Source organism: Dipodomys merriami, unplaced genomic scaffold (genome assembly GCF_024711535.1).
Source record: "Dipodomys merriami isolate MVZ:Mamm:240054 unplaced genomic scaffold, mDipMer1.0.p SCAF_19, whole genome shotgun sequence".
Taxonomy (NCBI): Eukaryota; Metazoa; Chordata; class Mammalia; order Rodentia; family Heteromyidae; genus Dipodomys; species Dipodomys merriami.
Genome location: NW_027203270.1, coordinates 16,765,423 through 16,792,798, shown reverse-complemented (window position 1 = coordinate 16,792,798; position 27,376 = coordinate 16,765,423). Strand labels below are relative to the sequence as shown.

The 27,376-nt window shown below is 49.2% G+C and overlaps 1 protein-coding gene across 8 annotated transcripts in view; it reads right to left on the bottom strand.

Annotated features, from left to right (window-relative positions):
- The window catches only part of Rap1gap2 (RAP1 GTPase activating protein 2), a 198,383-nt gene that overhangs the window by 118,382 nt on the left and 52,625 nt on the right, over window positions 1-27,376 (bottom strand). Inside the window, exon 1 of one of the 8 annotated variants that reach the window (XM_070027512.1) lies at window positions 14,033-14,152. The exons of the other annotated variants lie outside the window; for them this stretch is intronic. Within the exon in view, the coding sequence (XP_069883613.1) occupies window positions 14,033-14,139 (107 nt within the window). The 5' untranslated portion in view covers window positions 14,140-14,152. Of the gene's footprint in view, window positions 1-14,032; window positions 14,153-27,376 lie in introns of those variants that run through there. 8 annotated transcript variants of the gene reach the window in all.

The following is a 27,376-nucleotide window of genomic DNA, read 5'->3' as shown; positions in this document are numbered from 1 at the left end:
CACATAGCCTTCCTTGGTGGGCCTCCCTTTCTTTGGACCTCCAGGCCATCCCACACCCTTTCTCCAATACTCAATCTTCCACCTTGAGTCTATTTGACACAGTTGCTCTCTCCTGCTTGAAGCAAGAAGGATAGACTAGGGGAAAGAGAGAAGGTCGTGTTCTCTCCTGGGCCTGGCTGCCCAAAGCCTGGCACACACGGGCCCACTACAACTATGGGAGGGGGAGGGCAAAATGGAACAGACTTAAATGAACATTTGGGATGCCTCCATTTACACACAGGACTGCTGCAAAGCATTTGAGTTTGTGGAGGGGCAAGAGGGCAAAGGCTGCCAAGAGAACCGGTGGCAGCCAGAAATAGGGGAGCCCACAGTCTCCTTCTTATCACTCACCTCACAGCCTTTGTCCCGCCTCAGCCATGCCCTTGGGGGACCTTGCCAGCTCTCAGTAATTGGCCTTTGTGGATGTCAATCAAAATCCTTTCCCAGCACACTGGCAGATCTGGTTTTCAAAAGACTGTGTCTCAACTACCTTTTGATTTATGCATTTGTTTCTGCCTTGGCATCTTGGATTAAATACTGCATGAAAATAAATGTTCTATTAAAATAAGAGTGCAGGTAAGACAGGCTGCATATAATTTTTGTCCTAATTATTGAGGACAATGGCCTGAGCAGCCAGGACACATTTCAGCTTGACTAGGGTCTGCCAGGGTGCACCCTTTCCCAATGTGAGGTTCCAGCATTCACCAGGTTGGACCAAGAACTCAGAAGACATTCAACTGCTCCATATCCTTCCCGTTCCTTCCTTTTAAAAAAATCATAATAAGGGAGTGTATCTGGGTGTCAGTAACTTATGCCTGTCATCCTAGCTACACAGAAGCCTGACATCTAGAGGATCATGGTTCAAAACTAGCCTGGGCAGAAAAGTCCTCAAGACTCCATTTCCAAAATTGTAGAGCACCAGGTCAAGTAAGCAAGCCAAACAAGAACAAGATCTTGAGTTCAAACACCTCCAATAAAAATAAAAATAAGGGAACAAGGTCAGATGCCACATGGGGTCCCATCGTTTGAAAGCCCTGTCTCATACTTGGTGCCTCCAACTGACCACAACCCCAGGTGCTTGTAGTAAAAACAAAGTACAGGGAGCTAAGTACTTCAGCTGGGGTCAAGACAGACTAGGTAGTGGGAGAAAAGACAAACTTTGGTATCACCGTGAGGTTTGAGTCCCAGCACCCACTCTACAGGCTGTGTGACATTGGAAAGGTAAGTGCCACACAGGAAAGAAAATGAACTGAGGCTTAAGTGCCAGACCAGCTCAGGCCCAATATAGAGCTCCATCCAGGCTTTCATTCCTGTTCCTTCTCTCCTAATTCCTACCATACAAATACACAGTCTTCCATAATTTCTGTTATTTTGACTGAGAGAATCAGGGGGGAACCAGGAGGAAGAATATCCAAAAGCCAATCCACAGTGGCCACACTGCAGCCCAGCACCTGCAGGGACCCAGCTGGCCTGCCGGCCCCCTCTTCCAACACAGGGGCCCTGCCCCCACACCCAGGGGACCTGAGAAATCTCTAGGGATGAAACCCAGCATCAGGGTTCAGAAACCTACCCCTAGAGTTCTTTACCCTAGATTCCTACCTCTCACACTGTAAGTCTCAGCCTAGATCATAGGCACCGTTGTAGGAGAGGGCAGTGGAAAGCTAGATCCTGTGAATCAAGCTTGTCTGTAAACCCAAGATGAGAGCTGTGCCTCCTTCATGGGGCTGTCACTGGAGAGGAAGTGCCGTGTCCGCAGGTACCACGCTCGTGCCCTGATTCTGTGAAGATCTTCACAGTAAAGAAAGAAAAAAAAAAAAAAAAAGGCTGGGTTCTAGTGGTTCAAGCTTGGAACCTTCGCTATTCCAGAGGCTGAGATCTGAGGATCGAGTTTCCTACACAGCCTGTGCAGAAAAGTATGTGAGATTCTTATCTCTAAGAAAAAGCCAAAAGTGGTGCTGTGACTCAAGTGGTAGCCTTGAGCAAAAGAAGCTCAGGGACAGTGTCCAAGCTGTATCAAGCACCATGACTCGCAAAAGGAAGGAAGGAAGGAAGGAAGGAAGGAAGGAAGGAAGGAAGGAAGGAAGGAAGGAAGGAAGGAAGGAAGGAAGGAAGGAAGGAAGGAAGGAAAGAAGGAAGGGAGGGAGGGAGGGAGGGAGGGAGGGAAGGAGGGGAGGGAGGGAGGGAGGGAGAGAGGGAAGGAGGGAGGGAAATAGAAAAAACTGGGCAGCTGGGTGTTGGCAGCTCTTTCCTGTAACCCTAGCTACTCAAGAGGCTGAGATCTGAGGATTAAGGTTTGCCAATTCAGCCAAGAAAATCAATGAGACTCTAGTCTCAACTTAACCATCAAAAAAGCCGGAAGTGGAGCTGTGGTTCCAGTGGTAGAACAACAGCTTTGGGCGTAAAAGCTAAGCAAGAGTGGAAGGCCCTGAATTCAAGCCCCACTAACACATATATTAAAAACAAAAGAAAAAAAGGGAGGGGAGGGAAGGGGAGGGAAGGGTTGCCTTCATCCACAGGCCTTCCCCTCCTGTCTCCAAAGAGGACTGACCATAAGAACTGGCCAGATCAGCTGTCTCAGAACGCACACAGGACCATACATCTCCAGGGATGTCCCCAGCTCCTAGGGGCGGGCGGCTCTGGGGGCAGGGAGGTCCTTCAGAAAGGACTTGGCTGGAGCCCCAGCCTTTATGAAACAGTATGTTCACAACTGATGAGCTTAAAAGCAAATGGCAATTTTTCAATCTACCCTTGCTGCAAGGGCAATGAGGAATCATGGCTCCAGGTTTCTACGAAGTATGTCCAGAAGGAGAACAGAAGGTCAAACAGAAGGTCAAGTTCACCCAGCCCTAGGAACAAGTGTGGGTTCTCCAGGACTGTCCTCTTCCAGCTTAAACCAGGTGTCCCCACTCAGAAATCCCAGCTCAGGGCAGCACCGCTCTGCCCACCCTGCTATGATGATGAATATGAAGTCTGTTCTGGGTCCCACCTGGACACCAGTGGGACCCCACACACACACGCACCCCCGCCAGGGTGAGGCTCAGACTTGATTTTAGGAAAACCAGGATTGTGGAGAGGCATGAGAGAGACAGAGAGACAGAGAGAGACAGAGAGACAGAGAGACAGGCGGGGAGAGCATGCTGGGTCTAGAAAGTTGTCTACATAGGTGGATAAATGTGTGAAAATTCATTCAGATCTACACTCACTACAAGCCAGGCTTGCACTGCAACCTTGTCTTAGCTTCTGAATCATTGTTATGGTTTGAATCTAAAAATGTCCACTGATGGCTCCTATGCTCATGCTGTCAGCTGACAGGCTTTTCTTTTCTTTTCTTTTCTTTTCTTTTTTTGGTGGGGGGGAGGGCAGGGAGGGTGACTGGATTCATGAGGGCTGTGACTTTACCAATGAAGGAATTCATAGCTGATCAGACTACTGGGAGTAGGGCCACAGGTCACTGATGCATGCCCTGAAGAATAAATCCTGCCAAGTACCACTCCGGAGATTGAAATCTGAGGACCATGGTTTGAATCTAGCCCAGGCAGGAAAAAGTCCATGAGAGTCTAATGTCCAATTAGCCACCAAAAAAAAAAAAAAGCCAGAAGTAGCACCGTGGCTCAAGTGGTAGAGCACTAACCTAGTAAAAGAAGCTCAGGGACAGCCGGGCGCCGGTAGCTCACACCTGTAATCTATATTACTATAGTTTAGTATAAATTAGTATCTATAGCTACTCAGGAGGCTGAGATCTGAGGATCACGGTTCAAAGCCAGCCCAGGCAGGAAAGTCCATGAGACTCTTAGCTCTAATAAACCACTAGAAAACCGGAAGTGGCGCTGTAGCTCAAGCAGTAGAGCACTCGCCTTGAGCTGAAGAGTGCAGGGATAGTGCCCAGGCCCAGAGTTCAAGCCCCAGTACCTGCACCAAAAAAAAAAAAAAAAAAAAAGAGTAAATCTTGTTGCTGTGGCCTTCTCTGTCTCTCAGAAGCCACAGAGTCAGCAGCTCCCCTCTATCACCATGTCCTACCGCACCTGAGGCTCGAAACAACTGACCATGAGCTGAAACCTTTGGACCCAGGAGCCAAAATAAATCTCCTTTCTCTTAGGTTGTTTTCCTCAGGTCTTTTGTCACCGTGACAGAAAACTGACAACATGATCATGTAGTAATTAGGAACACTGTCTCGCTGTGCACAGAGATGCAGGCACCAGTATTCCCAGCAGGAGGATGAAGAGCTCAAAGCCAACCTGAGCAATACAGATCCAGGTGAAAAGAGAAAAAAAAATCAACAGCATGCGGTCTCTAGAACCAGGCTAAAAACCTGCTGGGCTGCCTCTGATGGCACCAGGAGCCACCCTCACCCTGGGCCTCAGCTCTCTGCTGAAGAACAGTCAGAGTAGGAGCCAGAGCAGGTGGCTCTTGATTGTAATCCTAGCTACTCAGAAGGCTGAGGTCTGAGGATCAAAATGCAGATAAAGCTAGGAGATTCTCATCTCTAATTAACCAGCAAAAAGGAGAATTAGGGCTGTGACTCAAGCGGTAGAGTACCAGCCTTGACGGGGGACGGGGGGGGGGGGAGGGGGGATACACAAGGGAGAGCCCAAGACCCCAAGTGCAAGCCCCAGGACTAGCACACATTAAAAACAAAAAATTAAGAATCAACATAGGCAGGGCAATGATCGCTCACATCTGTAAGTCTAGCTACGTAGGAGGCTGAGGTCTAAGGATTGTAGTTCAAAGCTAGCATGGGCAGGGAAGTCCACGAGACACTTATGCCCAGTTAAGTACCAAAAAAGCTGCGAGTGGAGCTGTAGCTCAAATGATAACGTACCAGTCTTGAGCAAAAAAAATTTTTTTTTAATTTTTTAAAGGAAAGAAAAGAAAATTCAGGCAAGCCGGGCACCAGTGGCTCATGCCTGTAATCCCAGCTACTCAGAAGGCTGAGATTTGAGGATTGCAGTTCAAAGCCAGCCTGGGCAGAAAAGTCCATGAGACTCTTATCTCCAATTAACCAACAAAAAACTGGAAGTGGCACTGTGGCTCAAGTGGTAAAGCATTCACCTTGAATTGAAGAGCTGAGGAACAGTGCCCAGGCCCAGAGCTCAAGCCCCACAATCGACAAAAAAGAAAGAAAACAAACCAAAACTCAGGGACCAAAAAATATATATACATAGTAATATATATATATATTACCAAAAAATATATATACATAGTAATAAACTGATAGAAAACTAAAGGGCTAGGGGATAACTGAGTGGTAGAGTGCTTATCTAAAGTCCTTCAGGCCCCAGGTTCCATCTCCAGCACTGCAAATGACATCAATTAACTAAATAACTGGCAGAATTAAGGCAGATGTGCATGTACGCCCTGAGCGCAGAGCCTAGCAAATTCAGAGCTTCAACATGTATTGGGGAAGCTGGAGGCATGGCCCAAGTGTCAGAGCATCTGCCTAGCAAGTGTGAGAACCTGAGTTCAAATCCCAGTACCGCACCCCCAACACACACAAACACACAAATATATCATAGGCTAGATACCTGGCTCAAGTGGTAAAGCACAAGGCTGTGAGGTCAAACCTCAGTACCAGAAAATGCATTGGCTTGTTATATCATCAAACACACCTCCATAACCCTGGGCCTTGGTGTTATTTGAGCCTATATCCTATACATCTCCTTCCAACAGCACTTAGCCAAGCTCAGGCCTTTTTACAGCTTCCTCCCTATTTTCCCCACATCCCAGAACCACCTGACAATTACTTCTTCAAATTGACTTGTGTTTTTTATTTTTTTTTAAAAAATTGCTTTAAAGAGTTATATAACCGGCAGGCGTAGAAAACCAGCATCCCTCGCCAGAATTCATTTTTTTTTTAATAGCAATTAAAACAAAAAGCACTGTCCACCTGCTATCTCTGGCCTCCTCATCATTTACTTATACCAGATTCGGCAGGCAAGGAACTGAGTTTCTGGGGTGGGGTGGGGGAGTGGGGGACACAGAAGTGGGGAGCCTCATCTGCTTAAAATGACTGAGGAACTTCCTGAGCCCTCGGGCAGCCCCCCTGTGCACAGAAGTGATTCTCGTTGGTTGAACCAAACAGGCCTGGCAGGCCCTCTATTTGGCAACATCCTGGTAAACGGCCATCTGTGCACCACTCAGACTCCAAAGATAAAACTGCATTTAGAAAGAAATTATATATATATATTGGTTAATGGCAATTGTTCACTAATTCAGACGCCCACTGGCTCCTCTCTGGCATAAATGAAGGGAGCCTGCTGTTGCTTATGAGACTACAGCCTCAGGACCTGACATCTAAAAGCCCAGACAGCCTGGTGCCCAGCCCAAACCTCATCCCTGAGCCCTGTTCCTCTGGTCTTACGGTCCCAAGACCATGCAGAGAAGGCTTAGGGAAGGGGTGGAAGGAATTAGGACAGAATGTACAAGCGATCATTTGCATTTCTGTCCAAGAGCTCATGGAAGGAACATGAAGGGAGAGGTTCCCCAATCCCAGACAAGAAAAAGGCACCTTAAAACCTACATCATGCCAGGCACTGGTGGCTCTCACCTGTCATCCTAGCTACTTAGGAGGCTGAGATCTGAGGATCACGGTTCAAAGCCAGCTCAGGCAGGAAAAGACCATGAGACTCTTCTCTCCAATAAACTACTCAGAAAACCAGAAGTGATACTGTGGCTCAAGTGGTAGAGTGCTCACCTTGAACTGAAGAGCTGAGGGACAGCGCCCAAGCTCAGAGTTCAAACCCCACGACTGACCAAAAAAAAAAAAACCTACATCATGAAAGCGCTGCAGTATTAGGGGATCTCAGGGATAATGGCACATTTCACTAGATTTTGTCTTCAATCATTCAGCAAGTGTCCACTGAACACTCCTTAACCAGAGCAGTGGAGACTCTGAGGTGACAAAGGTGACTTCGTTCACATTCTAGCAAGGAGAAAAGCTAGTCAGCTGCTTTATTACAACAACAGATAACATCAGTCAACAACAAGCACCTCAGAAGAAATAAATCAGGGTAAATCGATGACAAGAGAAATGACCTGCTTAGATTGCAATGGTCAGAGGAATACTTTTAAAGAAGGTGACCCTGAGGTTAAGAATCCCTGAGGTAGGGAGCACAAGCCAATTAAGTCTCTGTTAACAGCAGGTGCAAAGGGCCTGGGGCAGGAACACACTTGGCAGGTTCCAGGAGCAGAAGGAAGGCTTCTGAAGTAAAAATACAGACATCATGGGGGGGGGGGGGGGGGAGTGGTAGGAGATAAAGTCATTAGATTTTATCTCATGTATAATAGCCAACCTGCAGAGAACTCTCTACAGGACACAGGCTTGAATATTTGAATTTTTAAAACTCTGCTCTGGCCCCTGTAAGGAGACTGGATGAGAGAGATTAGAAGCAAAACACCACATAAGACATTAAAATCATAACTAAAACTAGGTATAGCAGCATACACCTGTCATCCTAGCACTCAGGATGCTGAGACAGAAGAATCATGAGTTCAACCTCTCTCAATGAGTAGCCCAGGCTACAAAAAAAAAAAAAGTGGCTCTAGAAGAATCAGACAAGCCGGGCGCTGGTGGCTCACGCCTGTAATCCTAGCTACTCAGGAGGCTGAGATCTGAGGATCACGGTTCAAAGCCAGCCCGGGCAGGAGAGACCGTGAGACTCCTATCTCCAATAAACCACCAGAAAACCGGAAGTGGTGCTGTAGCTCAAGTGGTAGAGCGCTCGCCTTGAGCTGAAGAGCTGAGGGACAGCGCCCAGGCCCAGAGTTCAAGCCCCACGGCCGACAAAAAAAAAGAAAAAAAAAAAAAAAGAAGAATCAGACAAACTCACTGATGCCTCAAATTCTGTCCCCTTAAATTCCAAGAAGCTAACCCTCAGACTCTCATGGAAGTTAATAACACAAGGCTGGTCAATGGGAGAAGTTCTTTAGAGCAAGGACAACCAACTGGGTAGCATTCCCACATCAGAGCAGGAGAGCCAGAGACAGGGCCTTCGGAAGTGGCAGGGCCCAGCCACCCCCTTACAAGACAACAACCAGCCATTTGTTGTGGAGCTGGGGAGTGGGCCAGCTCCTGCTGGGGACCCCTTCGAGCTTCCTGATCCTGGAACTCTGGGGCTCCTGGATGCCCCCACAGGCTCAGCCCTGAGGTCCAGCTAGTTCAGAGGGCTGGCCCCAAAGGCAAGTTTCCTCCTGAACACCAGGTTTTAACAGAACCCCAGAACAACTCCATCCACAGTCATCAACCCCCCAAAAATAGAGTATCAATCTCTGGCAGCACGGTCTTGCCAAGACAAGAAGGAAAAGGAGAAGATGAATGGAGGAAGAGAAGAAGGAGGAGGAGGGAGGGAAAGGAGGAAAAGGAGGGAAGAGGGAGAAGGAGGATGAGAAATCAAAGCAAATTGGATGATGCCTATATCCCATGTTACAAGGCTGGTGACTGTGGCTGGGTAAGGAGCTCTGTGGGGGAGCACTTTTTTGTTGTTTGTTTGTTTGTTTGTTTGCCTCATATGCCCCCTCCCCTGCTTCTCTCCCCAGTGCCTTGAAAGAAAACAAGGAAGGACAATCTAACTTCTCCAATAAATGGATTGTGAGGGGGACACACAAGGAGTTGAGGAAGAAAAGTTACAGATTAGGAAAGGCAGACTGATCACCTTTGGCTGCCTGAATCCTGACTCTGAAAACTTTTCGAAAACTTGTATGAGACAATACAGGACAGTTGAATTGACTAGATATGAAATTAAGAAATTACTGATTTGGGAGGGTATGATACTGTTTTTTTTTTTAAATAAATCCTTATCTTTTAGATGCAAACTGAAGTAAGAATGAACTGATCCATTGGCCAGGTGTCTATGGTTTACAGCTGTAGTCCTAGCTACTCAAGAGACTGAGATCTGAGGATCGATGTTCCAAACCAATCTGGTAGTAAAGTCTATGAGACTCTTATCTCCAATTAACAGCAGAAAGCCAGAAGTAGAGCTGTGGTTCGAGTGGTAGAGTCTCACCCTTTAGTGGATAAACTAAGCTGAAGTGGGAGGTACAGAGTTCAAGCCCTAGTACTGGCAAGGGAAAAAAACAAGAATGAACTTATCAACTGTCTAGGATTTCATGTGAAATAATTCCTGGGGAAGTGGGATGGTAGGTAAACAATTGCAATAAGACAGACCACAAGGACTGACACCATGAGCTGTCCATGGATGGACCGTAGGCTGTACCATGCTATCCTCTGTGCCTGTCACCCCCAGTGACACCAGGAAACACAAGCAGGAAGATCCAAGTCCAGGCCAGGCCAGGCATGAGCTGAGACTATTCCTCAAAAAATAACCAATTCTGGGGCTGGGAAGGTGGCTCAGTGGTTTAGCGCTTGCCTTGCATGCCTGAGGCCCTGAGTTCAATTCCTCAGCACCACATAAGCAAAAAGAAAAAAAAAAGCCAGAAGTGGCTCTGTGGCTCAAGTGGTAAAGCGCTAGCCTTGAGCTGAAGAGCTGAGGGACAGCGCCCAAGCCCAGAGTTCAGGCCCCACTACCGGACCCCAAAAATAAATAAATAAATAACCAATTCCACAAAAAAAAAGACTAGAAGTGTGGCTCAAGTGGTACTGTGCCTTCTGCATAAGTGCAAAGCTCCAAATCCAATCCCCAGTGCTAAAAACAGAATCAAAAAAAAAAAAACCAGGGGGTGGGCTTTTTCTTATAACCACCCCCCCCCGCAGTAGCAACCCTACACATTCTACAACCAGGGCCCATTTGGGTACCTGCCACCAAGAAATTGCTAAATAATAAAAAAAATTTTTTTGGTCAGTGATGGGGCTTGAACTCAGAGCCCGGGCACAGTCCCTGAGATTGTCTGCTCAAGGCTAGCACTCTCAGCCACAGCATCACTTCCAGTTTTCTGGTGGTTAGCAGGAGAAAGGGTCTCACAAGCCAGGCGCCAGTGGCTCACATCTGTAATCCTAGCTACTCAAAGAGGCTGAGATCTGAGAATCACGGTTCAAAGCCAGCCTGGGCAGGAAAGTCCGTGAGGCTCTTATCTCCAATAAACCACCAGAAAACCAGAAGTGGCACTGTAGTTCAAGCAGTAGCGTGCTCAGCGTGAGCCAAAGAGCTAAGGGACAGCACCCAAGCCCAGAGTTCAAGCCCCACGACAGACAAAAAAAAAAAAAAGGTCTCACAGACTTTCCTGCCCAAGCTGGCTTTGAACCACAATCTAAAGATCTCAGCCTCCTAAGTAGCTAGGATTACAAATGTGAGCCATCAGCACCAGACAAGAAGAAACCTCATAAAACCTCACAAACCCCACAGTGGGAGTAGTCCCGAACTCTGTAGGAAGGGGATTTCTTTTCCTTTCTTCTAACTGCTCTCTGGTTCACAAAGTCACACCCAAGGCCTCCCCCCCATCTCTGAGAACACCCATCCATGTTTGCAGGCCACAGCCGCCTTCCTTCCTACCCAAGTGCTGAATGCCCCTACATACAGGGTAAACTCCCCACCATCGGCTTCTGCTACTACAGAGGGCCACTCTGGATGCCACTGTCATCCACTTCATGGAGATGAAAGCACTGTTGTGCTTTCCCAACTGGGGTCATTCCAGTACTCAATCTCCCTTCCCCCCCCACACAGAAACCCTAAAGACCCTGAGAGAAACTCCAGGCTGCCCCACAATTCCAGCAGAGAACTACCAAGTTAAGCCTGGTGAGCGTCACACACCCAGCAGGTAAACTGAGGCTGGATCTCTGATCACAACTCCAGGATCTACCCAGGGGATCCAGGAGTCCTGCTGGTTCTGGGCCTCAATGTGACATCCATCCCATTACCTTCCACCCTGGCACACCCACCTGCCTCCCCCAATATGCTTATTTCTATGTGGCTAATGGCAAGCAGAAGGACGATGAGGACCACGGGGACATTCCTGCCAGCCAGCCACATGTGACCATTTCAACCCTGAAGACAAATAGCCCAGGGTGTTATCTGGGCAGGCCTGTCAATTAGAAGTGCTGGGAAGATCGATGGATGGATGGAGCCTACCGGGAGGAAGAGAAGAAGGTGGCAGAGGAGGAGGAGGAGGGGCCTGAGTCTGAGTTGACCTGTGATGAGGAGGGAGAGGAAGGAAGAACGCAGCAAATTTAACACCCAGCACGACATTTGGGGGAAGCTTCAGGAAAGCCAGCAGCTGCAGCTTGCTCCAGGCCCCTCTCTACCATGGGCAGCCAGCACCCGCAGAGCAAGGGTCAATAGTGTACACCTCACTGATTTTCAGATGCTTAAAGCGTTTAAAGACACAAAAACTCCAGATTACTGGCAGGGAAGCAAAGGTCAGTTTGCAACAAGATGAAACCAGTCTATCTGAGAGAGAGGTAAGTTCATAGCCAAAGCATGAAAGATGTCTGGAAGAACATTAGAATGGGATGAAGTTGTTGAGAATTAAGAGAGCCAGTACTGTCATCCTGCATTACAGGAAGGAGCCCACAGCATCTAGGAAGAAAGACATCCAGGCCTGGGCTACCACTGTGTGCCCTGTCCAAGCCTTTCCCTGTATCTCACTACATCCCTTCCTTCTCTCTCCAAACTCTCCCCCACCTGATGGCTGCCTCCTTGTCCTGCGCATGGCTGGTCTTGATCACTAATGAATGAGGTTGTCACCACCAGATATCTTTCTTTAATCATTAGTGTCACAGGCCAATGGCAGGAGAGGGGATCAGTTCTCATCAAGCCCCTCCATCATCATGCAGCGCTTTGAGACCTCCAGAGTCCCTCCTGGACAGGCAGAAACTAAAGCTTGGAGCATTTGAATGGGCAGTGTCACAGAGATTCGGGGCTTGGGACTCCAGCTTCCTGCACAGGCGCTTTTCCAACCATACCACTCCCTCTGTCCCCAGAGCAGGAACTGGGCTGATGCATCTGCCTTTGTGTCCGGCAGTTTCCATTGACTGCCCCAAAACAGCTCCAGCTTGTCTCGGACCATCCACTCCGGAAGGCTGACCTATTCATCCTGACTCCACAGATAAGATGGGGAATGAAGAGCAAGGAATAGAAAGAAGTCAAAGTCCAGGGGCAAATGGAACCCAAGCCTGGAACTGTGGGCCCCAGAGTTCTGCTAGAAGCTTTCCCCCCCTAGACACACATCCCCAACGTCAGCCACTCCACCCCACCTGTGGGATGTCTGCTTGACGCAATGCCATCTGTACTTGATTACTAGTATTTCTATAAAATACACCCATTCCAGAAGCTGCCTATGTTTAATTTAAAGCCATGCTTTAAAGCTGAGCACTGGTGGCTCATGCCTATAATCCTAGCTAACTCTGGAGGTTGAGATCTGAGACTCGTAGTTCAAAACCAACCCAGGTAGGAAAGTCCAAGAGACTCCCAAGAACCACCAAAAAGCTGGAAATGGAAGTATGGCTCTAGTGGTAGAGCACCAGCCTTGAGTGAAAAAAAATAAAAAGCCAGGAGAGATCATGAGTCCCTGAGTTCAAGCCCCAGTGCCAACACCATAAGTAAATAAGTAAACAAATAAGTGATGCCTTATCTTACTGCCACAAATAGCAAAAACATACCACAAGTCTCCAAAACCAAAATGATCTCCCTCCCGGGGAGGTTAGCCTTTCTGCCTTACAGAGATCCAGCCTGCTTACACTCTCGGTTGCAAAAAGCCGCTTAGCAAGTGTTAGAAAAGAAAAAGAGAGAGGGAAATTAAAATGAAAAATGAAGGTGGGGGAGGGGGGAGATGTTGAAGCCAGACGAGCACCAACCTGAAACTTTCCCCTTGGAGAAATCAGAAGGACTGGTAGAGAACTGGATAGGGAAGGGCTTTAGCCCGAAGTGACTCAACGTTATTTCAAGCTTCCCCGCCATAAGTCATTCCCCTGGGGTAGCGTCCTAAGGCGGACATTTGGGAAGCGCAAGGATAAGAAGATGGGAAGCAAGCCCACCCCCAAGGACACCCACACCGGCTGCTGTCCTCCCACTGGCCCTCCTCTGCGCTGCCCAACACTGCCCTCCCCCGGGGAGTGGGGGGAGGGGGTAGCCAGTCACCTCCTAGGTGAACCTGGCTCCCGTGTGCCCTTGGCCAGGCCCTTGTCTTGGGCAGTGTGCGGCTCCAACCACCGCCAAACTCCTCTGGAAATCAGTACCCAGCAGGGCGGCTGGGAATGGAGGCAGCAGCTCCCCCCCAACGCCCTCCCAGCCCCCCACCCCCGCCCCTGCGGAGCAGCTTTGCCACGTGCCTGGCAGAAGAGGGAGGTCGGTGCCAACAAGCTGCTCCCTGGGGGTCTGGTGGGTGTCACACCTGCCGCTGGGGACTGGACCCCCAGGAAGCTGTCTCCCCCCCCCCTCCATCCTCAACCCCTCACCTCTCACCCCACCGAGGTCCTGATCGTCCCCAAAACAGCCTAAGCAACGCGCTCTGCAACACCCAGGAGGGAAGGCAAACACCCCGCAACCAGAGAGATCCGGGGTGTGGGGTGGGAGGGGGCACCCTCCACACACACACACACACACACACACACACACACACACACACACACACACACACACACACACACACACACACACACACACACACTCGGTCCTCCCCTCCCGACCCCGAGCGCAGAGCCGGCGGGGCTCGGGCAGGGCTCAGACAAGTTGCCGAGAAGCAAACAGCCACGCGCCGCTCGGGCTCAGCCGTGGCCGGTCGTCCGGGCGGGAGCTGCGCTGCCCGCGCTGCAGGCTCCCGTTGGGGTGCCGCGATCTGCAAAGGCGAGGTCCGGGACGAAGAAGTTGGGGTCCCTCTGCCCGTCGGGGATGAACCCCGATGCTCCCTCCCGGCCACCCGACGACACGGCCAAGGTCCTCCTGCCAGGCGCAGGACACCCGGGGTGGGGGGGCAGGTCCCAACTCGCTCGTCCCCCCCCCCCGCCCCGACGGCTTCTGGAAAGACGCCTAGGACCGGTTGGCAAAGTGCACCCCAAAGAATTTCCAGCGAGGGAAGCCGAGCGGCGGAGGCGCCGCGGCCGCTTTACCTTTTCTCCTTATTCTGCCTTCGGGATTTGTGCAGGAGTCCGATGAGCACCACGGCGGCGCGGATCCCCGCCTTCCGGCAGTGCATCCTCCCGGCCGGCTGGGACATGGCGAGGCCGCCCGGGCGCTCGGCCGCGCCCTCGCCCGCCCGCCCGCCGCGCGTCCCCGCTGCCCGGCCCAGCGCGCTCCTCTCCGCGCCGCCCGCGCCCCGCCCAGGTGCGCCCCGGCCCCGCCGCCCGCGCCCCGCCCCGCCCGGCCGAGGTGCGCCCGGGGGTCAGGTGACGCGGGCGGGCGCGCGGGCGCTCACTTCCTGGCGACCTTCAGCGCCTCCCCGGGGGCCCGCGCGGGGCCGCCGCCGGTGTCCGCTCCCCGGGCGCGAAGCAGATCCGAGGCTCCCCGGGGCTCTGGCGGCCGCGAGCCCGGTGCCGCCCCGGCCCCGCCCCCAGCGCCGCGGCCCCGCGGGCCCCGCCGGCCCGGTGGGGAGGGTGGACGGACGCGGCCCGCTTGCGCGCCCCGGGTCCCGCTCCAGGCCGAGGCGGCGGGCGCGCTTCACAGCCCGGCCCCGCCGGGATACTTCCCCGATGCTGTCACCGGCTTTAAAACCAGAGAAAAAAAAAAGCCAGGACGGAGAGCAAACCGCGTCCTCCGTCCCAGCGAAACTGCCAGCGCGCGCGCGCAGCCTCCGCCGCCGGCCTCCCCTGCCCCGGGCCGGGCATCGTGCAGCTATGGGGGGGGAGAGGGGGTCCTCCAGGCCGGACATTGCCCAGCTCTGGGGACTCCTCAGACCTGGTCTCAAGCTGTGGTGAGGCAAGACGCTCCTCCCTGCCCCCCCCCCCCGATCCTGCCAGACGACTGTCGCGAGGGGCTGCAGGGACCCGTTAACTTTTGCTGTCTAGGTCTGTAATGAGCTTCACCCTCGTCTGGGCGGACCAGCTGGCCACGTACAGACCCCATCTTCATGTGGAAGCCAAAGGAGCCAAAGTCCTTTGGAAAAGGACAGCCCCTCAGCTCAGAAGTACCCACCTCCTCCTTCCATTTGCTCCAGGGCCGCTCAGACCCCTCCCGCGCCCCCCCTCCCAAACCCCTACTAACTGCTCTGCCCCCAGGGAGCAGGAATCCGGTAGGGGGGCTGGAGGGAATTAAAACAAGCCAATTAGTCCATCTTTGGAAACAGTCCTGTTGGGGCCAAAGAGGTCCCTGAAGCAATTTGCCCTGTTTTTGTACAGTCTGGTGTTCAAGCAAACAGAAAATACAGGCAGGGAAAGGCACCATGCTGGAAAGGGGAGGGGGGGCAGCAAATGAATTCCAAGGCCCTGGGGCATGAGCCCTGCCTCTCCAGTGGGCACAGCTTCTTGCTGACTCGGGAAGCGGGAGTGGATGGGAGGGAGCCTCTGAGGGCTTCCAGAACGCACCTGGTGCTCTAAAGCATCATTAGCCATGGCCTTGGGCCGCCCTGCCCCTGTGGGGGAGGGGGTCACAGATATAACCATGAACATCTATTTATAACCAGATTTGAGTGACCCAGGACCCAGCCCTGGGATGGGCAGCTGAGGCCAGCTGCCAGGAGTACACCAGGAGTGACTTCAGAGTGCGTCTGGGGAAAGAATGGCAAATAGCACCCTTAGAGGAACGAACCCCAGCACCTGGCCCGGGCAGGGCCTCTCCAGCCCCCAGTATCACACAGTATTTACAGGTAAACTTCAATTGGATGGCAAAGGGGATGGTGGAGCCCAGTGCCAGAGGCCTAGCCCAGCATGGGTATACACTATACATACGCAGGGCACGCAAGAATCCCAGTTGATTTCATGAGCCCTCTGCAGCGGGAGAGAAGGGTGGATGGAATATCCTCCACTGTCTGGGAGCTTGTTCCCGTCAAGTGCACGGCTGGTAGGAAGGCACTGAAATCTCCATCAAGCAAGTTCCATCATTCATTCTGGTTCTAGGCCTTCTCCACTCCTCCCAAACCCAAATGTGGCTGAAAACCTCTCAGAATATGATTACACTAAGAGGTGGATCTTTTCTTCTGCCCATCCCACAAGCCCTCTGCCTTTGGGGCACAGAGAGGAACCCCCTTACCCCCTGCTGAATGTCTACTCTAGCCCCTGCCAGCATACACCACACCCCCAAGGAAACACAGGGCAGAAAACACAATGCCCCTCTACTCAGGGCTAGCTCACGCCATCAACATTCATCAAGCGCTTTCCATGTGGGCAGCTGTATGCAGGAGATTGGGGCACACAAGGAGAAATGGGGAATAGCTTTGCTGGTCATAAACAGGACTAACACACACTTCACTGCAAAACAATACCATTCCCAGCCAGCAAGTGTGGTGTGGCCCAGCCAGTGTTTCTCAATGCAAGCTTTCCAATCAGTACTCTGCTTTCATTAAATTAGCTTACTTCTTTACTTAAAGCATCTCCGTGTGGCAATCCATGGTATGTATGTATGTATATACACATATATATATATGAAGCCAATACAGATTTATTAAATTTTATTTCAGTGTGGTTCCCAGGTAAAGAAAAGTAGCCAGGTATTGGTGGCTAACACCTGTAATCCTAGCTACCCAGGAGGCTGAAATTCTAAGGCTCATAGTTAGAAGCCAGCTCAAGCAGAAAAGTCCAAGACACTCATCTCCAATGAACTAGCAAAAAGTCAGGCTGCAAAGCATGGCTCAAGTGGTAGAGTACCAGCCGAGAAAATCCCCCGAACGAGTATGAGGCCCTGAATTCAAAACAGATAGTCACATGTAAACCTACTGCACTTGAAGAAACCAGTTTGGAAGAGAACTAAAAGGGGACAGCTTTTGAAGGTGTCCATAGCCACTTTGGGGTAAACAAAAAATAATAAAATTTGGAGGAAAAGGAGGTCTGGGAAGACTGCAGCAGTCAGGGAGTGGATATTCTTCCAGACCCCGGCCCACCCCATCCCTTAGCCCTAGCATCAACCTCACAGGCCCCCAAGCTCACAGTGCCGGAGACCGAAGTGCCAGGTGGGCTGCCAGCTTGGGTCTCTGCCCCAATGCGGGTAAAGCCTGAAGGCTGCAGTGCCTGGGTGGGAGTCGAGGGTAGGGGTGGGGATGGGCAAGTTAATCATGAACTCAGGGCAGACAGATGCGCAGCCTGCTCCTCAGGGGCTACTGGGATGAGACATGGACATGCATGCTTGGCCCTGAAGAAAAGAGCCTTCTGTGCCTGGGAACCTACTCTAGAAACAAGGCTGCACAAAAACTAGACAGCGCCCACTGCCAGAGACTCAGACAGAGCCCTCTCCCTGCCCCTCCTGACCTTAGATTCCTGGTGCCTTCACTGTTGGGCAGCAAAATGACTGCAAATGTTCTTGGCTAGGATGAGGGAAGACCAGGGTGACCAGGACATTGATGAAAACCACCTAGATCTCTTCAGATGCCTTGCCTAGTATGTGGGGACCAGGGGGTCCAGCCATTCCTTGGATCACAAGGCTACAGTTACACAATGAAGGCAGGGCAGAACAGCACCTCCATCCACTCTCTCCTCCTTTGGAAAGTAAACACATCACAACCCTGCTGTGGGGACCCACTCAGAAGCCCCCCCCTCACCTTCCACACAGGTCCTGGGCACACTCACCCAGGCTTGTAAGGAACCAGCCTGACATTCATTCTTGGCAGATGCACCAGCGCCCTCTGCTGGACCCACAGTGCAGTTGTGTCTCTGGGAGAATACCATATGAGGAAAAGAGATGGCCAGAGGGTGCAGAGACCGGGGAGGCAAGCAAGGGAGAGACACAGACTGAAAAGGTCATTTGAGGTGGGAGAGCAGTTTCTATTTTGAAAAGAGAGAGATGCAGGAACAGTAGTTGCCAACATACTAAGTCTCCTCCCAGCTCCTAACACCCCCTCCCAGAGTTTATGACCAGCTCCAGAGGGGCCCTGTTCCACAGGGAGAGCAGCAAGCATCTGGCATCCCTTCAGGCAGAAGCCAGAAGCCTCAAAACCAAGCCTGAGAAGGCAGAGCTCAGCCTGACTCTTCTAGAGCCGCATATCTATTAAGCAGAAGTTCTGACGATAAACTGGCTCAGGATTTGGAAGCAGAACTTAGTGACTTGTGTGGTATTTCCAAACTCCAGGGCGTGGAAGGTTCTCTGAGGAAACTCAGTCCCAGCTCCATAGCAGCATTCAGCCCTGGGGCTGCACAGTATTTGACACCCAGAGTCACTAGAGGATGCCTGCTAGGCAGGATGTCCATCACAAGTGTGTTGATTTCCTGTTGGGGGTCGGCACAGGAAGAAGAGTTCTTCAAGTACTGCTTGAGTGACTGAAGGTATCTAAAATATTTTTCGCAGCTGAAACCCAGTGTCTCACACCTGTCATCCTAGCTTCTCAGGAAGCTAAGATCTAAGAACTGCAGTTCAAAACTAGCCCAGGCAGAAAAGTCCATGAGATTCTTATCTCCAATTAACCAGCAAAAAAAAAGCCAGATGTGGAGGTATGGCTCAAGTGGTAGAACACCAGCCTTGAGCAAAAAAATAAAAATAAAAAGCTAACTAGGAGCTTGAGGTCCCAAGTTCAAACCCTGGGAACAGCACCATTTTTTTCTTTTGTTTTTTTTGCCATATTTTTTATGTGTGTGCACAGGTATTAGGGGTTGAACTCAGGGCCTGGGTGCTATGCCTGAGCTTTTTGGCTCAAGGCTAACACTCAACCACTTGAGTCACAGGCTCCACTTTCACCTTGCTGGTTAATTGTAAATAAGAATCAGCTTTGAACCTCAATCCTCAGCTCTCAGCCTCCTGAGTAGCTAGGATTACAGGTGTGAGTCACCAGCACCAGGCTCATTGCTGGACTTTTAAATTTTTTGTTCTGTAGTTTCTCCCATTGTGGAAGCAGTAGAAAAGATTCTTCTGCATATGATACTTCTGATGAACGTAGAGAAGGGCTTGGGAGCTTAGAGGCCCAGAACCTCTGGCCCCTATCTGACTGGTTACCAAATTTCCCAGCTGCTGCTACCCCCAAGGTCCCTCACTCCAAACCTGGAGAAAGAGATCACGAGGGACGCTGTCTCCTCGTGTCAGCAGCAGCACTGAGCAACAGCAAACACCGGCAGGCTCCAAAACCCTGTTCTGTTTGGCTCTAAAAGAACAGAGCAGATTCTTCTACATGTATTATTTATATCCTATTTTATATGCCCAGTAACGCAGTCTGAGCCTTGGCATCTTCAGGAGATGACGAACGACATTCGTGTGTGGTTTCCAGACAACCAGAGCTTTGGGTAGCGCAACTTGGTGTGTGCTTGCTCACTTGCTGTTATTGTAATGACCTTCGCTAGAAATTGCTCTCCAGTGTCTTACACACCGTCGTCGTCGTCGTCCTTTTCAAAGACAGATTTCATATCATCAATTATCACGACTGCAGTGGGCCAAAAAGCAGTTCTGACTTGACAGACCATGGAAACGAAGGCCGACAGGTCCTTCCATACTTACTGGCCCCAAATAGTTATGAATCAAACCTACCACTAGGAGGGAATATGGTGTAGACAGACAAACCTGAATTTGAATCCCACCTCAGTCTTTACTAGATGTGTGGCCTCAGGCTAAAAAGGAAACTGTCTGTGACTCAGTCTCCCCATCTGCAATTTGGAAGAGAACTATAACACAGGCCTCCTTGGGCTACTGCATAAACTGAATGAACAAAAATGGTCCACACAAACAAGGTATCAGAGGCACCCACCTACTAGCAACACAGGAGGCTGAGATCTGAGGACTATGGTTCAAAGCCAACCTAGGCAGGAAAGTTCGTAAGACTCAGCTCCGATTAACTACCAAAAAGCTAGAAATGGCACTGTAGCTCAAAATAGTAATGCACTAGCCTTGAACACAAAAGCTCAGGGACAGTACTCAAGCCTCAGTTCAAGCCCCAGGACCCATGCCAAAAAAAAAAAAAAATGGGGCAGGGGGATGGGGAAGAAATGGTCCACACAAACTTGTATGACAGGATAACCAGTAGTTTAATTCAAAATAGCCAGTCTTAAAATAGCCAAGGTATCTTTCAACTACGTGTGATACATCTGCCAGAGTACTGTTACTCAGCAATAATAAGGGAAAAACTAGTGACCTGGTAACTATCCAGAGAAATTTCTAAAACATTATGCTAAGGGGAGAGAAGACAAATATGAAAGATATTCCCTTGATGATTCCACTTCTAAGAAATTTTTAAATAGTCAATCTAAGTTGCAAAACATAAAACACTAGAAATGGAAAAATATTCTGAGCCAGGATGGAATGGAAGATCCATTTCTCCAAAATGTGGAATTATAATTTTGTATACATTTAATGTATATAGATAATTATATGTGCATATACCTCAATGTACAAAAATTATACTTCAAAAAACTGAGCTGAAACTAATAACCATAGGAATAATGATAGATTGGAAATGGAATGGGTAGACAAATAAAACTAGAATGGCATGCCAGCCAGGTGTGTTAGTGCATTCCTGTAATCCCAGCACTGGACTTTATAGTTTCAAAATAATAATAATAATAATAATAATAATAAATGCTGGTGATTGATGAAGGTGACTGGAGGATCAGAAAGTTATTTTATTTACTTAATATAATGGGTAATTCTCACAATAAATAAAACAAAACTGGACCAAGCACTTGTGGTTTATTTAGCTACTCAGGAGGTTGAAATCTGAGGATGGAGGTTAAAAGCCAGCTCAGACAGGAAAGTCTCTGACACTCTTAACTCCAATTAACCATCAAAAATCTAGAAATGAAGCTGTGGCTCACATGGTAGTGCACCAGCCTTGAGCATAAAGCTTAGAGACAGTGCTCAGGACTAACACACACACACACACACACACACACACACACATTGCTCATAGTGGAGAGATGGTTGATAGTGATTATCTCAGGAATTTGACTTATTATTTTCTGTGTTTTATTCTATTTGCAAATCTTACGTATTAATTTTGCAATAAATAGAAGGGCCTGGAGTGTGGCTGGGTAGAGCACTTGCTTGGCTTGTAAGAAACTTGAGTTCAATCTCCAGCACCTCAATAACAATAATACTAAAACACAAACAACAACAACAAAAAAGCTGGACCTCAGTGGCTCATGCCTATGATCCTAGCAACTCAGGAGGCTAAGATCTGAAGATCATGATTTAAAGCTAGCCAGGGCAGGAAAGGCCATGAGCCTGATCTCTTATTAACTACCAAAAATCTGGAAGTGGAGCTTTGACTCAAGTGGTAGAGCAAGATGCTTACCAAAGCTGTCACGGATGAGAATGCACTGGAATCACCTTGCCGTGACCTCTTAGTAACCTTGCTGTCCACTCTGGGTTCTGGTGCTCTGGTGACTGCTGTACCTGCCCTTGCTGCTCAAGGGACTCTTAAATAACCACATGACAAAAACAAGAAGCCAGAACCAGCGAGGAGCTCATGGCTCACACCCATAATCCTAGCTATCCAGGAGGCAGAGATCTGTAGATCATGATTTGAAAGCCACCTGAGGCAAGCAAGTCTGTTAGACTCTTATCACCGATGAACCACCAAAAAGCTAGCCTTAGAGAAAGCAAAAGACAGGGTGACATTGTCCAAAAAGAAATGTACTCATTACCTGACTTAGGAAACTGTAACCCCTCTGTAATATTAACAATAAAATTATATTTTAAAAAGATGCTCTTTACCTGACTTATGTAACCCTAACCTCCTCTGAACATCACCTTTATAACAATTTAAAAAATTAGAAAGAGTCAAGCAGAAAAGGTCAGATAAGGTGATGTTAGGAAAATGAACCCTAAGATATGTATTTAAATGTTTTTTTTTCTTTCATGCATTTGTTTCTAACGCATTTATAAGATTATTTCTTTGTTGCTTTGTATGTCCCTCCCCCACACTATAACCCCTGCTTTCACCTATTTGATGTCGGTATAATTTGTGGAGGGGAAGGGGAAAAACAAGTCGTTTAAATAAGGATACAGGTGGACCTGTTGCAACAATGAGAAGTACACGTTGTCATGTCAAAAACGAACTTTACAACTTTGGTGGGTGGGGGGAGGATTGGGTGGGGGGGTGGGGGGGAGGCTGGGAAGGGATGGGAAGGGGAAACAAAGGAGGAGGCTACAATGCTTGATAAGAAATGTACTCACTAGGGCCTGGGAAGGTGGCTCAGTGGTAGAGTGCTTGCTTTGCATGCATGAGGCCCTGGGTTCGATTCCTCAGCACCACATAAGCAAAAAGAAAAAAGCCGGAAGTGGTGTTGTGGCTCAAGCAGTAGAGCGCTAGCCTTGAGCTGAAGAGCTGAGGGACAGCACCCAGGCCCAGAGTTCAGGCCCATGACCGACCAAAAAAAAAGAAAAAAGATCACAATTTTTAAAAAAAATTAGAAAGAGGGAAAGAAAGAGAGAGAGAGAGAGAGAGAGAGAGAAAGAAAAAAGGAAGGAAGAAAGAAGCAAGCGACACCTGACTAAGAAAACTCAGGAACAGTACCCAGGCCCTGAGTTCAAGCCCCATCAAGCCCCAATACACTCTCTGTCTCTCTGTCTCTGTCTCTGTCTCTGTCTCTGTCTCTGTCTCTCTCTCTCTCTCTCTCTCTCTCTCACACACACACACACACACACACACACACACACACACACACACACACACACACACACACACACACACACACACACACACACACACACACAGGCAGCCCATAAGGGGTTTCTTGTGCAGTAATAAATAGCTTTTGGAAAGAGTGGGCCCTACCATGTGTTTTCCTGCGCATGTCCCGGGTCAGTGCTAGGATGGGGGGAGGGCCATGCAGTTCTGGTGCAAGGCTTCAGAACGTGCAAGCTGAGCCCCCTGAGGCAGAGTGACAATCACAGATTATACTTGGTCAACCAGCGCAGTCCATGGGCTGGGCCTCATTCATCTGATTCCCGGAGGAGTGCTGCAAAGCTCAAGCAGGTCTGACAACTAGCTTCCAGAGGAATCCCCTCTCCCCACTTACAGCCTCCCCCACCCGGCAAGCGGCAAGCCTTTCTTGCCTGGTTGTAACCACAGCAATTTCCTCCACATGGACTCTGGACTCTAACTCATTAATGTGTTCAAGGCTCTTTCCCACCCTGATACTAAATCCTTTTAGCCTAAAAGACAAACACAAAGCTAATCTTCCACCAAGCACCAGTGGCTCATGCCTGTAATCCTGACTACTCAGGAGGCTGAGATCTGAGGATCACGGTTCAAAGCCAGCCCAGGCAGGAAAGTCCTTGAGACTCTTATCTCCAATAAACTACTAAAACAAACAAAAAAAAGCCAGAAGAGGTGCAGTGGCTCAAGTGGTAGAGCGCTAGCCTGGAGCACAGAGAGGCTCAGTGTCAGAGCTCAGGTCCTGAGTTCAAGCCCCAGGACCGGCAAAAAAAAAAAAGCTTCTCCCAGCTAGAGGCTGAGCCAGGAGCCTCCCAGAGCATGTGCTCACCCATACTTTGCAAGTTGTCTCCTAAGCCTGCTTTCCCAAGCCCATCCACCAGGAAAGTTGCTCCAGCTGTCTAGCTGCTTTGCTCTTTCTGTAGTTTAAGCTCTCTTTCTGTAAGTAGCAACCTCTCAATTCTATGGAGGGTGAGGAATTATCCTAGCTACTCAGGAGGCTGAGATCTGAGGACCATGGTTCAAAGCCAGCCCGGGGAAGAAAGTCCATGAGAATCTTATCTCCAATTAACCACAACATTCCAGAAGTGGAGCTGTGGCTCAAGCGGTAGAGTCCTGGTCTTGAGTAAAAAACAAAACAAAACAAAACTCCGGGACAGCAACCAAGTCCCAGGACTGGCACAAAAAAGAAAAGATGGAAGGAAGGGAGGGAGGAAAAGAAAAGGAAAGAAAGAAAAGAAAATAGAAAAGAAAAAAAGTGGTTCCTATTATCCCCACCTTGCCCAAATCCCCAAGCAACTTCAGACAGGGCCCTGGCTGGTCAGGCTGGGCATTTCCCATTCACCTCAAGGCACCAAACTCTTTCCTTTTCCTTCCTTGCCTTCCTCCCCCAGCTCCTCTCACTCACTCACTGAGCCCCAGCACAGGACCAGGGGCTGTGCAGAAGATTAAAATATCCCACCCCAACCATTTGGGCTGTACTTGAAGTGCAAATCTTTGCAGACACAGGCCTGGCTTTGCAAAACTGTCTCTTTGGAGTTTGGGGGATTTGTTGTGGTAGGGATGGAAACCAGGACCTGGTGCAGGCCAGACTGGTGCTCTGCCCATGAGCCATGGCCCGGGCCCTGGCTGTGTCCTGTTAGTGAACAGCCTCTGTACACACAGGACACCCTGTCCAGCAGATATTCCCGCTTCTGTCCGGAAGGGTCCCCACAGCCTGAAGAGATAGGGATCTGATGCCTGACACAGATACCTGGGAGACCTTATCTGGCTCACAAGATGACCTGGCCAGCTGGCACCGTCTCCCTTCCCCCATCCTCCTAGAAAGACAAAACCCTCTCCCTTTGCGAAGCTCCGTACAAGACTGAGCCACCCAGCCCCACTCTGAGATTCTTACTAGGTGATGATTTCCCATGCTTCAGGACAAGATCACTTCTGCTATTTCCCGTGATCTGTCCATAGTCCATTAGCTTGATAAACTAAAATTAAGGAGCTTTCAGAGAGCTACTTGGGTCAGAGATGACAGCAGACAAAAATAACTAAAAGATCAAAACTCTCAGGAGTCGCTGGCGGCTCATGCCTATAATCCTAGCTACTCAGGAGGCTGAGATCTGAGGATCACCGTTCAAAGCCAGCCCAGGCAGGAAAGTCTGTGAGACTCTTATCTCCAATAAACCACTAGAAACCAGAAGTGGCGCTGTGGCTTAAGTGGTAGAGCGCTTGCCTTGAGCCGAAGAGCACAGGGACAGCGCCCTAGCCCAGAGTTCAAGCCCCATGACCAACCAAAAAAAACCCTCCTTCCTTTTGAATATCTCATGTCAGTTTCAAGGTCCTGGTTGCTGCTGGCTCACACCATCTACTGGACATTTCATGGCAGAGGCGCCTTGGAGACAGGCACTCTGTACAGTGTCCAAGTCAGGCCAGCATTGACCTCCACGTGGCTTCATGATGCTGGGAAAGCAAGGCTGGAGCCTAGCCAATCCCAGCCCCACTGACTCACCTCCAAAGGCAGTAGAGTGCCCAGGAGAAGGCCCAGGCTGGGCAGAGCACAGGCAACAGCATTTATTCATCACAGGGGCAAGCTGGGTTTTCAACAGAGGGTGGTTTCACTATACTTTGCATTTTAGAGGCAGGATTTGAACTAGAATTTGAACTCAGGACCCCGGGCTTGCTACCAGCTCATGAAGTTTTATTGTTGCTGTTGGCTTGTTTCTTTTCTTTCTTTCTTTTCTTTTCTTTTCTTTTTTTCTTTTTTTTCTTTTTTTTTTTTTTTGGCCCTTTGTAGGGCTTGAACTCTGGGCCTGGGTGCTGTCTCTCAACTCTTCAGCTCAAGACTGGTGCCCTACCACTTGAGCCACAGTGCCACTTCTGGTTTTCTGATGGTTTATTGGAGATAAGAGTCTCACAGACTTTCTTGCCCATACTGGCTTTGAACTGTGATCCTCAGATCTCAGCCTCCTGAGTAGCTAGGATTACAGGCGTGAGCCACCGGTGCTCGGCTGGTTTAATTTTTGTTTAATATAGGGGTTATTGTGTTTCCAGGCTTCAAAGACCTGGACTCAAACAATCCTCCTGCCTCAGCCTCGTAAGCAGCTGAAACTACAGATGTGTACTGTCGTGTGCAGTTTCCGGTGGGGAAATTAACTGAGCTGCTTTCTCCATTGTAGACCTGGCCCAAAAGAATGTCCCCTCCCCAGTGAAGCCTTCTGTCCCCTCACCTAACGCTTCTCCGCTTGCTTATTCTTTGTTTTTCCTCCTCCCATCTTTATTAGTGCTTATTAATTATATCATTGTGACAATTCCATACATGTATATGATCCTTCACACATATTCACCCCTGCATTGCTTTCTTCCCCCCTTCCCACTTCTCTTTTTGTATCTTTCTTGGATAATTAGAAGGGCTTCATTGTCACCTTTATACATGCATGTAACATACTTCCATTCACTCCTTTCATCTTCTTCCTCTCTGTACTTCTCCTACTTCTGGCTGGTACCACCCTTGCATGCACATACCACATACCCTCCCATTTAAGTTCACCTCCATTTTTTTCTTTAGATCTAGCTTTTACCTATGAGTGAAAACACACAGCACTTTTCTCTGATCCTGGATTATTTCACTTAACATGATGATATCCAGTGTCATCCATTTTCCTCCATATGACATAATTTACTCTTGCTTAGGGCTAAAAAAATGCTCCATAATGTATACTGCCTTTGTTTACTCTGTACTTGCCTCTGGCCTATTTCTTTCCAGCTCAGGGCTTTTGGTCTGGTTTTGGCTTTGATAGTACTGGGGTTTGAACTCAGGGCCTGGACACTGATCCCTTAGCAATGTCACTCAAGACTGGTATTCTATCACTTGAGTCACAACTCCACTTCTGGCTTTTTGGTGGTTAATTGGAGATAAAAGTCTCATAGACTTTCCTGACCAAGCTGGCTTCAAACCACGATCTCAGATCCTTAGATTGCCAGGCCTATAATTCTAGCTACTCAGGAAGCTGAAATTAAAAAAAAAAAAAAATACAGATACTCATCAGGGTGCTGCTAGATCATGCCTATAATCCTAGCTACCCAGAAGGCTGAGATCTGAGGATCACAGTTTAAATCCAGTCCAGGCAGAAAAGTCTGTTAGACAATTATCTGCAATTAGACACCAGAAAAAAAAAAAAAACTGGAAGTGGCACTGTGGCTCAATGGTAGAGCACCAGCCTTGAGAAAATTGCTCAGTGACAGCACCCAGGCCCTGAATTCAAGCCCCACAGTCAACAACAACAACAACAAAAAATACAGATACTCTCTGGCTTAGGATAAAATGGTATTGCAATAATCCACTGAGTCTTATCTCCAATTAACCACAGAAAACCAGAAGTGGCACTGTGGCTCAAATGGTAGAGTACTCACCTTGAGCTGAAGAGCTCAAGAGAGTACCCAGGCCCAGAGTTCAAGCCCCACAACCAACAAAAAATAAAAGAAAATAAACTGGGACTGTCTGTACTGTAAACTTTCCTTTTATAATAAGAAGTGAAGTTAAATCAAAGGGAATCAAGAAATCAAGCTCTTAGCTGGACAGTGGTGGCTCATGCCTATAATCCTAGTCACTTAGAAAGCTGAGATTTGTGCTGGGTGCTGGTGGCTCACCCCTGTAATCCTAGTTACTCAGGAGACAGATCTGAGGGTCATGGTATGAAGCCAGCCAAAGTAGAAAAATCTCTTATCGGGCTGGGAAGGTGGCTCA